This window comes from Rhinoraja longicauda, chromosome 7, assembly GCF_053455715.1.
Source record: "Rhinoraja longicauda isolate Sanriku21f chromosome 7, sRhiLon1.1, whole genome shotgun sequence".
NCBI classification, from domain to species: domain Eukaryota; kingdom Metazoa; phylum Chordata; class Chondrichthyes; order Rajiformes; family Arhynchobatidae; genus Rhinoraja; species Rhinoraja longicauda.
In genome coordinates this window covers 8,217,015-8,228,802 of record NC_135959.1, presented here as the reverse complement: position 1 = coordinate 8,228,802, position 11,788 = coordinate 8,217,015, and the positions used below count along the sequence as shown (strand labels likewise).

Genomic DNA, 11,788 nt, shown 5'->3' with positions numbered 1-11,788 from the left:
ATTGCCTATTTAGATTTATTTTTTAGGTTTAGAGATACAGTGCAGAAACAGGCCCTTTGGCCCACCGGGTCCGCGCCGCCCAGCGATCCCCGCACACTAACACTATCCTACACCCCACTAGGGACAATTTTTTTTACATTTGCCCAGCCAATTAACCTACGTACCTGTACGTCTTTGGAGTGTGGGAGGAAACCGAAGATCTCGGAGAAAACCCACGCAGGTCACGGGGAGAACGTACAAACTCCGTACAGACGGCGCCGATAGTCAGAATCGAACCTGACTCTCCGGCGCTGCATTCGCTGTAAGGCAGCAACTCTACCGCTGTGCCGCCGAATAGATCCACGGTCTATTGATCGATTGGCCAGGTGGGCTGAGGAATGGTTGAGGGAAGTTGAGACAGAGAAATGCGAGGTGTTGCATTTTGGGAAGTCTAACATGGGTAGGGACCTACACAGTGAACGGTAAGGCTCTGGGGAGCGTTGTGGAGCAGAGGGATCTAGGAGTGCAGGTGCATGGTTCCCTGAAGGTGGAGCTACTGATAGATAGGGTGGTGATATGTTGGCCGGTGTGGGCAGGTTGGGCTGAAGGGCCTGTTTCCACGCTGTATCTCTCAATGACTCTGTGACTGCAGGATGCCCAGTCTCTGAGCCGCTCTTGGTACCCCAGTATTGATCCTTCGAGGCATCCGAGCTCCCCCATCCCCCCCCCCCCAAACCCCGTCTGCCCCTGTTGGCTGCCCACCGAGTCTTTGTTCTCACTGGGTCCGTCTTTGCTCTCCATCGCCCGCTGGTTCCGCTTTTGCACGGTTTCGCGGCGCCTTCATATCATATCATATCATATATCCATCAAATGTATGACCAACGAGCTGATTTTGCACACCATCACTCACAATTGATAAAGGAATCATGTGCTGTCTTTCCGCTGACCGGGATAGCACGCAACAAAAGCTTTTTGCTGTACCTCGGTACAGGTGATGATAAACTAAACTGACTGACCGACTGGCTGTGTGCCTGGCACCCACTCACTTTCCATTCGGGATCAGGACAGTGAGGACCTCCTTGTCCATCGTCACTGGTCTGGGGGCCAAAGGCACCAGAGAACGCTCCTCCATCAACTCAAGTAGGAGACCTCACCTCCCTTCGATCCACGGTAGTGACTGCCCCCTGGTGGCCAAATCGTGGTAAGGGTTTCGGTCCGCATGAGCCAATGGGAGAGGACATTGGGGGAGGGTGGGTGCTGACGACGAAGATGGCCAGGTTGTCAGGTAAATGGTGGGCAAGGCGTGGTTCAACAAGTAGGAGATCCCACCTCCCTTCGACCAATGCTACCGACTGCCCTTGGCGGTCAGAGCTTGCATAATGTTACTCAGGGTCTTGTCGCTTTCATCCACGGGAATGCAGGGGCACAGCTTCTGGGTCTTCCTCCGGAACTCTTTTGAGGCGAAGTAGTAGAGCAACGGGTCGAAGCAGCCGTTGAGGCTGCTCAGGGTGAGGGAGAGCTTGTAGACCACATAGATCGGTCTGCCCTGACTGGACAGCACAAAATGGACGATCATGATGACCTGGGTGGGCAGGTGGCAGACGGTGAAGACAGCCAGCACCACAATCGTCAGGTAAACGATCTGTCTCCTCGACTCCCTCATCTCCTTGGCTGGCGTCTTCAGCAAGGTCTGGATAATCTTGGAGTAGCACACCACCATGACGGTGAAAGGGAGCAGGAAGAAGAGGACGATCTGAATGGAGAAGTACAGGTAGAAGTAGTGGATGGAGGGGAACATATCACGCCGCATGACGTCAAAGCAGGTGGTGATGTTCAGCACGGTGACTCTGTAGGTCAGCTCGGAGTACATGAGCGGGGCGTGGACGGAGAGGACAAAGGACCAGATGGCGATGCAGAGGAAGGTGGCTGCCCTGACAGTGCGGAGGCGTGTGGTGCCCAGCGGGTGGACAATGCCCAGATAGCGCTCCACGCTGATCAGCGTGACGGTCAGGATGGAGCAGTGCATGTTGCCGTAGAATAGGAGGGTCACCAGCCGGCAGAGGGGCTCGCCAACCAGCCAGTTGTTCCAGCTCCAGTGGTAGGCTATCTGGAAGGGCAGGGTCAGGCTGTACAGCAGGTCGGTGACGGCCAGGTTGATGGAGAAGATCATGGTGGGCGTCTTGGGCCACATTTGGCTGCAGAGGAGCCAGAGGGAGAGGGCGTTGAGCGGGGTGCTGACGAGGAAGATGGCCAGATAGATGGTGGGCAAGGTGTGGTGGAGAATGGGGTTGGTCAGCATCTCCAGAGTGCTGTTCGTCAGCCCACTTCCATTCATGGCCGGCCGGGTCCAGAGAGCGTTTGCTCGCGAGGAAGAGTCGACAAGTTCCTGAAACGCAAACGGCAAACAAAAAAAATAGTTTGATGTTCACCCAAGCACATCAAAACAATAAGGATACAACATCACGGTCTAAACACGTGGGTGAAAATAAACCAGAGTGAAAAAGAGACTACAGACTTTGGTTGTTGAGTTTAAGAATAAGGGGTAGGCCATTTAGAACGGAGGTGAGGGGAAAACAAATTCAGTCAGAGAGATGTAAATCTGTGGAATTCTCTGCCTCATCTACTCCCTAGGCTTGTAGACACTGGAATTTAGAAGGATGAGAGGGGATCTTATCGAAACGTATAAGATTATTAAGGGGTTGGACACGTTAGAGGCAGGAAACATGTTCCCAATGTTGGGGGAGTCCAGAACCAGGGGCGACAGTTTAAGAATAAGGGGTAGGCCATTTAGAACGGAGAAGAGGAAAAACTTTTTCAGTCAGAGAGTTGTGAATGTGTGGGATTCTCTGCCTCAGAAGGCAGTGGAGGCCAATTCACTTAATGCATTCAAGAGAGAGCTAGATAGAGCTCTTAAGGATAGCGGAGTCAGGGGGTATGAGGAGAAGGCACGAGCGGGGTACTGATTGAGAATGATCTGCCATGATCACATTGAATGGTGGTGCTGGCTCGAAGGGCCGAATGGCCTACTCCTGCACCTATTGTCTATTGTCTATTGTCTATTGAAGAAGGGTCTCGACCCGAAACGCCACCCATTCCTTTTCTCCATAGATACTGTCTGACCCACTGAGTTATTCCAGCTTCTGTATGAATGATTGAATGAATGAATGAATGAATGAATGAATGAATGAATGAATGAATGACAATAGACAATAGGTGCAGGAGTAGGCCATTCGGCCCTTTGAGCCAGAATGAATAAGTTTATTGGCCAAGTATGTGCATATACAAGGAATGTGTCTTGGTGCTCCGCTCACAAATGACAACAAAAAAACATACAGTTAACAATTAAGAATAAAGCATAAACACATCAAAACAATAAGGATACAACATTACGGTCTAAACATGTGGGTGAAAATAAACCAGAGCAAAAAAGAGACTACAACCTTTGGTTATTGAGTAGAACTATCGCTCGTTGAAAAAAAAGCTAAAGAAGGGACTCGACCCGAAACGCCACCCATTCCTTTTCTCCGGAGATGCTGTCTGATCCACTGAGTTATTCCAGCTTCTGTAGATCCTTCCTGGAAGCTGAACACCGGTTTAGTTTAGTTTGGAGATACAGCGTGTAAACAGGTCCATCGGCCCACCGAGTCCGCGCCGACCAGCCTTCACCCGGTCACTAATTCTATCTTACACACATGGGGAAATTTGCAGAAGCCAATTAACCAACAGACCTTTGGAATATGGGAGGAAACCAGAGCACCCGGAGAAAACCCACACGGTCACAGGAAGAAGCCTAGGGGCACAATTGTTTAGTGGGTTAGACAATAGACAATAGGTGCAGGAGTAGGCCATTCAGCCCTTCGAGCCAGCACCGCCATTCAATGCGATCATGGCTGATCACTCTCAATCAGTACCCCGTTCCTGCCTTCTCCCCATACCCCCTCACTCCGCTATCCTTAAGAGCTCTATCAACCAATTCCTCCAATATCATAATCATTTTCAAACACTTTAAATGATCTTCCATTCAAAACCAAGTGGTATAATAGGAAAACCCTTTCTATTGGAGAATTAGGCTAACAGTAGAATGGGTTATAGGGTTTTCTTTTCATAAGAATAGTTCATAAAATTAGTTGTTTCACAAATAACAGTAACATTTTGGAAAAAGAATACTCAGAATAATTGGGTGGAGCAGTGGTAAAGTTGCTGCCTGACAGCACCTGAGACCCGGGTTCAGTCCTGACCACGGGTGCTGTCTGTACGGAGCTTGTACGTTCTCCCCGTGACCTAGGGTTTGCCAACTGTCCCGTATTAGCTGGGACATCCCGTATTTTGGGCTAAATTGGTTTGCCCCGTACTGGACTGCCCTTGTCCCGTATTAGGCCCGGCGGGCGCTGTAGGCCCGGACGCTGTAGGTCCGGATGCTGTAGGCCCGGACGCTATAGGTTCGGACGCTGTAGGTCCGGATAGTGTAGGTCCGGACAGTGTAGGTCCGGAGGCCCGGGCGCCGCCTGACGGAGGTTACTTGGCAACCCGCCTCCCGGCCCGGGCGGCCGCCATTGCTGGAGCAGGAGCACGTGGCTGCTGGCTGGGTGAGGTCACGTGGGGCACAGGGCGGTGACGTCACCTTGTCCCTTATTTGGGAGAGAGATAGTTGGCACCCCTACCATGACCTGTGTGGGTTTTCTCCGAGATCTTCGGTTTCCTCCCACACTCCAAAGACGCGCGGATTTCTAGGCTAATTGGCGAGGTATAAATGTCAATTGTCCCTAGTGTGTGTATGATAGTGTTATTGTGTGGGGATCGCTGATCGGCGCGGACTCGGTGGGCCGAAGGTGCTGTTTCCGCGCTGTATCTCTAAACTAAACTAAATTCAGAACTAAATTAATGTAATTCAATGTGCAACGCCGTCAAACTGAAATGATTAATAGCTGAACTACCCTGGAAAAAGTGAGCCATGAGCATTAACGTTAGACCTTTCATTGCTGTTCATTCAATTGTGGAAACAATGAATTTTGATCGCAATACAACGTGCTATCTGCCCACTCAGGGTGGTGTAGAAGCTATGAGCTGTCTAACCTCTGCAAATGACCTAAATCCCAATAACATGATCGAAAAAGGACACACGGTGCTGGAGTAACTCAGCAGGTCAGGCAACATGTCTGGATAACGTGACATTTCACATTGAGAGCCTTTTTCAGATGGACGCCTACCAAAGGTCGCCTCTCCGTGGAGTCATAGAGTCATGCATCGTGGAAACAGGCCCTCTGGCCCAACTTGCCCAAGCCGACCAACAGCCGACCAACTACACTAGTCCCACCTGCCCGCGCTTGGCCCATATTCCAAAGAGGTGGAAAGACTCTAAGGGGAGTAAGAGACACCTGTGGCTGACAAGGGAAGTCAGGGACAGCATAAAAATTAAGGAGAGGAAGTATAACATAGCAAAGAAGAGTGGGAAGACAGAGGATTGGGACTCTTTTAAAGAGCAACAAAAGTTAACTAAAAAGGCAATACGGGGAGAAAAGATGAGGTACGAGGGTAAACTAGCCAATAATATAAAGGAGGATAGCAAAAGTTTTTTTAGGTACGTGAAGAGGAAAAAAATAGTCAAGGCAAATGTGGGTCCCTTGAAGACAGAAGCAGGGGAATTTATTATGGGGAACAAAGAAATGGCAGACGAGTTAAACCGTTACTTTGGATCTGTCTTCACTGAGGAAGATACACACAATCTCCCAAATGTTCTAGGGGCCGGAGAACCTAGGGTGATGGAGGAACTGAAGGAAATCCACATTAGGCAGGAAATGGTTTTGGGTAGACTGATGGGACTGAAGGCTGATAAATCCCCAGGGCCTGATGGTCTGCATCCCAGAGTACTTAAGGAGGTAGCTCTAGAAATAGTGGAAGCATTGGAGATCATTTTTCAATGTTCTATAGATTCAGGATCAGTTCCTGTGGATTGGAGGATAGCAAATGTTATCCCACTTTTTAAGAAAGGAGGGAGAGAAAAAACGGGTAATTATAGACCAGTTAGTCTGACATCAGTGGTGGGGAAGATGCTGGAGTCAATTATAAAAGACGAAATTGCTGAGCATTTGGATAGCAGTAACGGGATCATTCCGAGTCAGCATGGATTTACGAAGGGGAAATCATGCTTGACAAATCTACTGGAATTTTTTGAGGATGTAACTAGGAAAATTGACAAGGGAGAGTCAGTGGATGTGGTGTACCTCGACTTTCAGAAAGCCTTCGACAAGGTCCCACATAGGAGATTAGTGGGCAAAATTAGGGCACATGGTATTGGGGGTAGGGTACTGACATGGATAGAAAATTGGTTGACAGACAGAAAGCAAAGAGTGGGGATAAATGGGTCCCTTTCGGAATGGCAGGCAGTGACCAGTGGGGTACCGCAAGGTTCGGTGCTGGGACCCCAGCTATTTACGATATACATTAATGACTTAGACGAAGGGATTAAAAGTACCATTAGCAAATTTGCAGATGAAACTAAGTTGGGGGGTAGTGTGAATTGTGAGGAAGATGCAATAAGGCTGCAGGGTGACTTGGACAGGTTGTGTGAGTGGGCGGATACATGGCAGATGCAGTTTAATGTAGATAAGTGTGAGGTTATTCACTTTGGAAGTAAGAATAGAAAGGCAGATTATTATCTGAATGGTGTCAAGTTAGGAGGAGGGGGAGTTCAACGAGATCTGGGTGTCCTAGTGCATCAGTCAATGAAAGGAAGCATGCAGGTTCAGCAGGCAGTGAAGAAAGCCAATGGAATGTTGGCCTTCGTAACAAGAGGAGTTGAGTATAGGAGCAAAGAGGTCCTTCTACAGTTGTACCGGGCCCTGGTGAGACCGCACCTGGAGTACTGTGTGCAGTTTTGGTCTCCAAATTTGAGGAAGGATATTCTTGCTATGGAGGGCGTGCAGCGTAGGTTCACTAGGTTAATTCCCGGAATGGCGGGACTGTCGTATGTTGAAAGGCTGGAGCGATTGGGCTTGTATACACTGGAATTTAGAAGGATGAGGGGGGATCTTATTGAAACATATAAGATAATTAGGGGATTGGACACATTAGAGGCAGATAACATGTTCCCAATGTTGGGGGAGTCCAGAACAAGGGGCCACAGTTTGAGAATAAGGGGTAGGCCATTTAGAACGGAGATGAGAAAGAACTTTTTCAGTCAGAGGGTGGTGAAGGTGTGGAATTCTCTGCCTCAGAAGGCAGTGGAGGCCAGTTCGTTGGATGCTTTCAAGAGAGAGCTGGATAGAGCTCTTAAGGATAGCGGAGTGAGGGGGTATGGGGAGAAGGCAGGAACGGGGTACTGATTGAGAGTGATCAGCCATGATCGCATTGAATGGCGGTGCTGGCTCGAAGGGCTGAATGGCCTACTCCTGCACCTATTGTCTATTGTCTATTGTCTAACCCTCAAAACCTATCCTTTCCATGTACCTGTCCAAATGTCTATTCTCTTTTGTCTATTGTCTCTTAAATGTTAAAAGCACCTGCTTGAACTTCCTCCTCCAGCAAGTCGTTCCAGACACCCACCACCCTTTGAGTAAAGAAACTGCCCCTCAGGTTCCTATTAACCTTCACCCCCCACCTTAAACCTTGTCCTCTGGTTTTGGATTCCCCTACTCTGGGCAAAAGACTGTACATCTATCTTCTCCAGAGATGCTGCTTGACCTGCTGAGTTACCCGAACACTCTGTGTCTTTTTGTGTATTAACCACCAACTGCAGTTCCTTGTTTTTCATATTTCATATTTCATATTTCATATATATACAGCCGGAAACAGGCCTTTTCGGCCCTCCAAGTCCGTGCCGCCCAGCGATCCCCGCACATTAACACTATCCTACACCCACTAGGAACAATTTTTATATTTACCAAGCCAATTAACCTACATACCTGTACGTCTTTGGAGACGTACAGGTTCCTCCATTTCCCCCAATAAATTGTTATTTGCTGAAGAGCTGCGTTGATTTATCCTTGTGCTTTTTTCCTATATGCGGGGAGATAATACTAGCAACAGGTAGAAATTGTCCTCCCCATCCTCATATCAAACCCTTTCTAAGAAGGTGCACGGTGGCGCAGTGGTAGAGTTGCTGCCTTCCAGCGCCTGAGACCTGGGTTCTAACCTGACCACGGGTGCCGTCTGTACGGAGTTTGTACGATCTCCCCGTGACCTGCGAGGGTTTTCTCCGTGATCTTCGGTTTCCTCCCACACTCCAAAGACGCACAGGTTTGCAGGTGAATTTCCTTGGTACAAATATAAACTGTCCCTCACTTGTGTTGGATAGTGTTAATGTGCGGGTATCGCTGGTCGGTGCGGACTCGGTGGGCCGAAGGGCCTGCTTCCGCGCTGTATCTCTAAAGTAAACTAAACATAGAAACATAGAAACATAGAAAATAGGTGCAGGAGGAGGCCATTCGGCCCTTCGAGCCAGCACCGCCATTCATTGTGATCATGGCTGATCATCGACAATCAGTAACCTGTGCCCAACTTCTCCCCATATCCCTTGATTCCAATAGCCCCCAGAGCTCTATCTAATTCTCTCTTAAATCCATCCAGTGATTTGGCCTCTACTGCCCTCTGTGGCAGAGATTTCCACAAATTCACAACTCTCTGGGTGAAAAAGTTCCTTCTCACCTCAGTTTTAAAAGGCCTCCCCTTTATTCCAAGACTGTGTCCCCTGGTTCTGAACTCGCCCAACATTGGGAACATTTTTGCTGCATCTAGCTTGTCCAGTCCTTTTATGATTTTATATGTCTCTATAAGATGCCCTCTCATCCTTCTAAACTCCAGTGAATATAAGCCTAGTCTTTTCAATCTTTCCTCATATGACAGTCCCGCCATCCCAGGGATCAATCTCGTGAACCTACGTTGCACTGCCTCAATTACAAGGATGTCCATCCTCAAATTAGGAGACCAAAACTGTACACAATACTCCAGATGTGGTCTTACAACTGCAGAAGAACCTCTTTACTCCTATACTGAAATCCTCTCATTATGAAGGCCAACATGCCATTTGCTTTCTTCACTGCCTGCTGTACCTGCATGCCAACTTTCAGTGACTGGTGTACAAGGACACCTAGGTCTCACTGCACTTCCCCCTTACCTAACCTGACACAATTGAAATAATAATCTGCCTCCTTGTTTTTGCTGCCAAAGTGGCTAACCTCACATTTATCTACATTATACTGCATCTGCCAATCATTTGCCCACTCACTCAACCTGTCCAGGTCACCCTGCAACCTCCTAACATCCTCTTCGCAGTTCACACTGCCACTCAGCTTTGTGTCATCTGCAAACTTGCTAGTGTTACTTCTAATTCCTTCATCCAAATCATTAATATATATGGTAAACAGTTGCGGCCCCAACACCGAGCCTTGCGGCACTCCACTCGCCACTGCCTGCCATTCTGAAAAGGACCCGTTTACTCCTATTCTTTGCTTCCTGTCTGCCAACCAATTCTCTATCCATGTCAACACCCTACCCCCAATACCATGTGCTCTAATTTTGCTCACCAATCTCCCGTGCGGGACCCTATCAAAGGCTTTCTGAAAGTCTAGATACACTACATCCACTGGCTCCCCTTCATCCATTTTACTTGCCACATCCTCAAAAAATTCCCGAAGAATAGTCAAGCATGATTTCCCTTTCATAAATCCATGCTGACTTGGACTTACCCTTTTACTGCTATCCAAATGCACCGTTATCACCTCTTTAATAATTGACTCCAGCAACTTCCCCTCCACCGTTCATTATCACCTTCACAGAGGAAATTAGTCACGGTGTGAGAATGACACCCTATATTTAAAAAATAGAACTACGTGTTTTTGGGCAGGTTTGCAAAAGCTGTACACAGAGGGGGAAAAAAAATCTGACTCTTGAAAGTGCACCGAGCAGTTGAGGTGATGATAAACAGTGAGCAGAATTTCCCCTTCCCCCCTTCCAAATGTTTGAGCATAGGTGACACTTTGGTGGCAAGAACAGGAAAGCAGACTATTATCTGAATGGTGGCCGATTAGGAGAAGGGGAGATGCAGCGAGACCTGGGTGTCGTGGTGCACCAGTCATTGAAAGTAGGCATGCAGGTGCAGCAGGCAGTGAAGAAAGCGAATGGTATGTTGGCATTCATAGCGAGGGGATTTGAGTGGAGGAGCAGGGAGGTTCTGCTGCAGTTGTACAGGGCATTGGTGAGACCACACCTGGAGTATTGCGTACAGTTTTGGTCTCCTAATCTGAGGAAAGACATTCTTGCCATAGAGGGAGTGCAGAGAAGGTTCACAAGATTGATCTCTGGGATGGCAGGACTTTCATATGAAGAAAGACTGGATAGACTCGGCTTGTACTCGCTGGAATTTAGAAGATTGAGGGGGGATCTTATAGAAACTTACAAAATTCTTAAGGGGTTGGACAGGCTAGATGCAGGAAGATTGTTCCCGATGTTGGGGAAGTCCAGAACAAGGGGTCACAGTTTAAGGATAAGGGGGAAGTCTTTTAGGACCGAGATGAGAAAGTTTTTTTTCACACAGAGTGGTGAATCTGCGGAATTCTCTGCCACAGAAGGTAGTTGAGGCCAGTTCATTGGCTATATTTAAGAGGGAGTTAGATGTGGCACTTGTGGCTAAAGGGATCAGGGGGTATGGAGAGAAGGCAGGTACGGGATACTGAGTTGGATGATCAGCCATGATCATATTGAATGGCGGTGCAGGCTTGAAGGGCCGAATGGCCTACTCCCGCACCTATTTTCTATGTTTCTATAGATAAACTTTTTGAAGCCACTCCTGCAACAGGAACAGACCCATCAGTCTGAAGAAGGATCTCGAGCCGAAACGTCAGCCATTCCTTCTCTCCTGAGAAGCTGCCTGACCCGCTGAGTTACTCCAGCATTTTGTGTCTACCTTCAGTTTGAATCAGCATAGTCATGAAAATAACTCAATTTATTGGGGGGGGAATGGAGAAACAAGGAACTGCAGTTGCTGGTTAATACACAAAAAGACACAGAGTGCTGGAGTAACACAGAAACACCACGATCGATCGTTTCAGGGGATTAACGCTTCTTCAAACATGTAACACCTCTGCTAAAAGCAATGAGCTGGAAGCAAATGAATCAACAAGTGCTCGGTGTGCTTTCAAGAGTCAGATTTTGCGTGCCCAAAAACAAGTATTTCTATTTTTTAATATAGGGTGTCACTCTTACACCTTGACTAATTTCCTTTGTGAAGGTGATGGTGAACAAGTCTATCAAATAACTGCCGGAAGGGTGGTGAAGCCATGCCGATAGAGCGAGATAGATTTGGAGCGAGATAAAACGGAGGTCGAGATATTTCAGAGATAGGTTAATATTCACCCTTCAGGTGACAGCCATGACCTAGTTTCTCTAATCCCAAAATCACCCCTTTTTCACTTGCAACCATTTTGATCTTATTAAGGTGTGTAAAATCACGAGAGGAATAGATCGGGTAGATGCAGAAAATCTCTTGCCCAGTGCAGGGGAATCGAGGACCAGAGGACCTGGGTTTAAGGTGAATAAGAAAATAACTGCAGATGCTGGTACAAATCAAAGGTATTTATTAACAAAATGCTGGAGTAACTCAGCAGGTCAGGCAGCATCTCAGGAGAGAAGGAATGGGTAACGTTTCGGGTCGAGACCCTTCTTCAGACTGAGACCCTTCTTCACAACTGTATAACATAACACAGAACATTACTAATGAAATAGTTATTCGTTCTCTGAGAACTTAGCTTCTATGAGAATAGTTGAATTAAAATATCAGGTTTTACTTAAACTCCAGCCCCCAAAAAGAGGATAG

At 47.8% G+C, this 11,788-nt stretch overlaps 1 protein-coding gene across 1 annotated transcript; it reads right to left on the bottom strand.

Annotated features, from left to right (window-relative positions):
- Nucleotides 1-779: 779 nt before the first annotated feature.
- LOC144595452 (S-geranylgeranyl-glutathione receptor P2RY8-like) lies at nt 780-2,314 on the bottom strand. The gene has a single exon (XM_078402959.1). It carries the CDS (start codon nt 2,312-2,314, stop codon nt 1,325-1,327), a length of 990 nt encoding a protein of 329 aa, XP_078259085.1. The 3' UTR covers nt 780-1,324.
- Between the last annotated feature and the right edge of the window lie 9,474 nt (nt 2,315-11,788).

Excerpts from the sequence above, each read along its gene's own strand:
- LOC144595452 (XM_078402959.1), bottom strand. The coding sequence starts at position 2,314 with ATGAATGGAAGTGGGCTGACGAACAGCACTCTGGAGATGCTGACCAAC.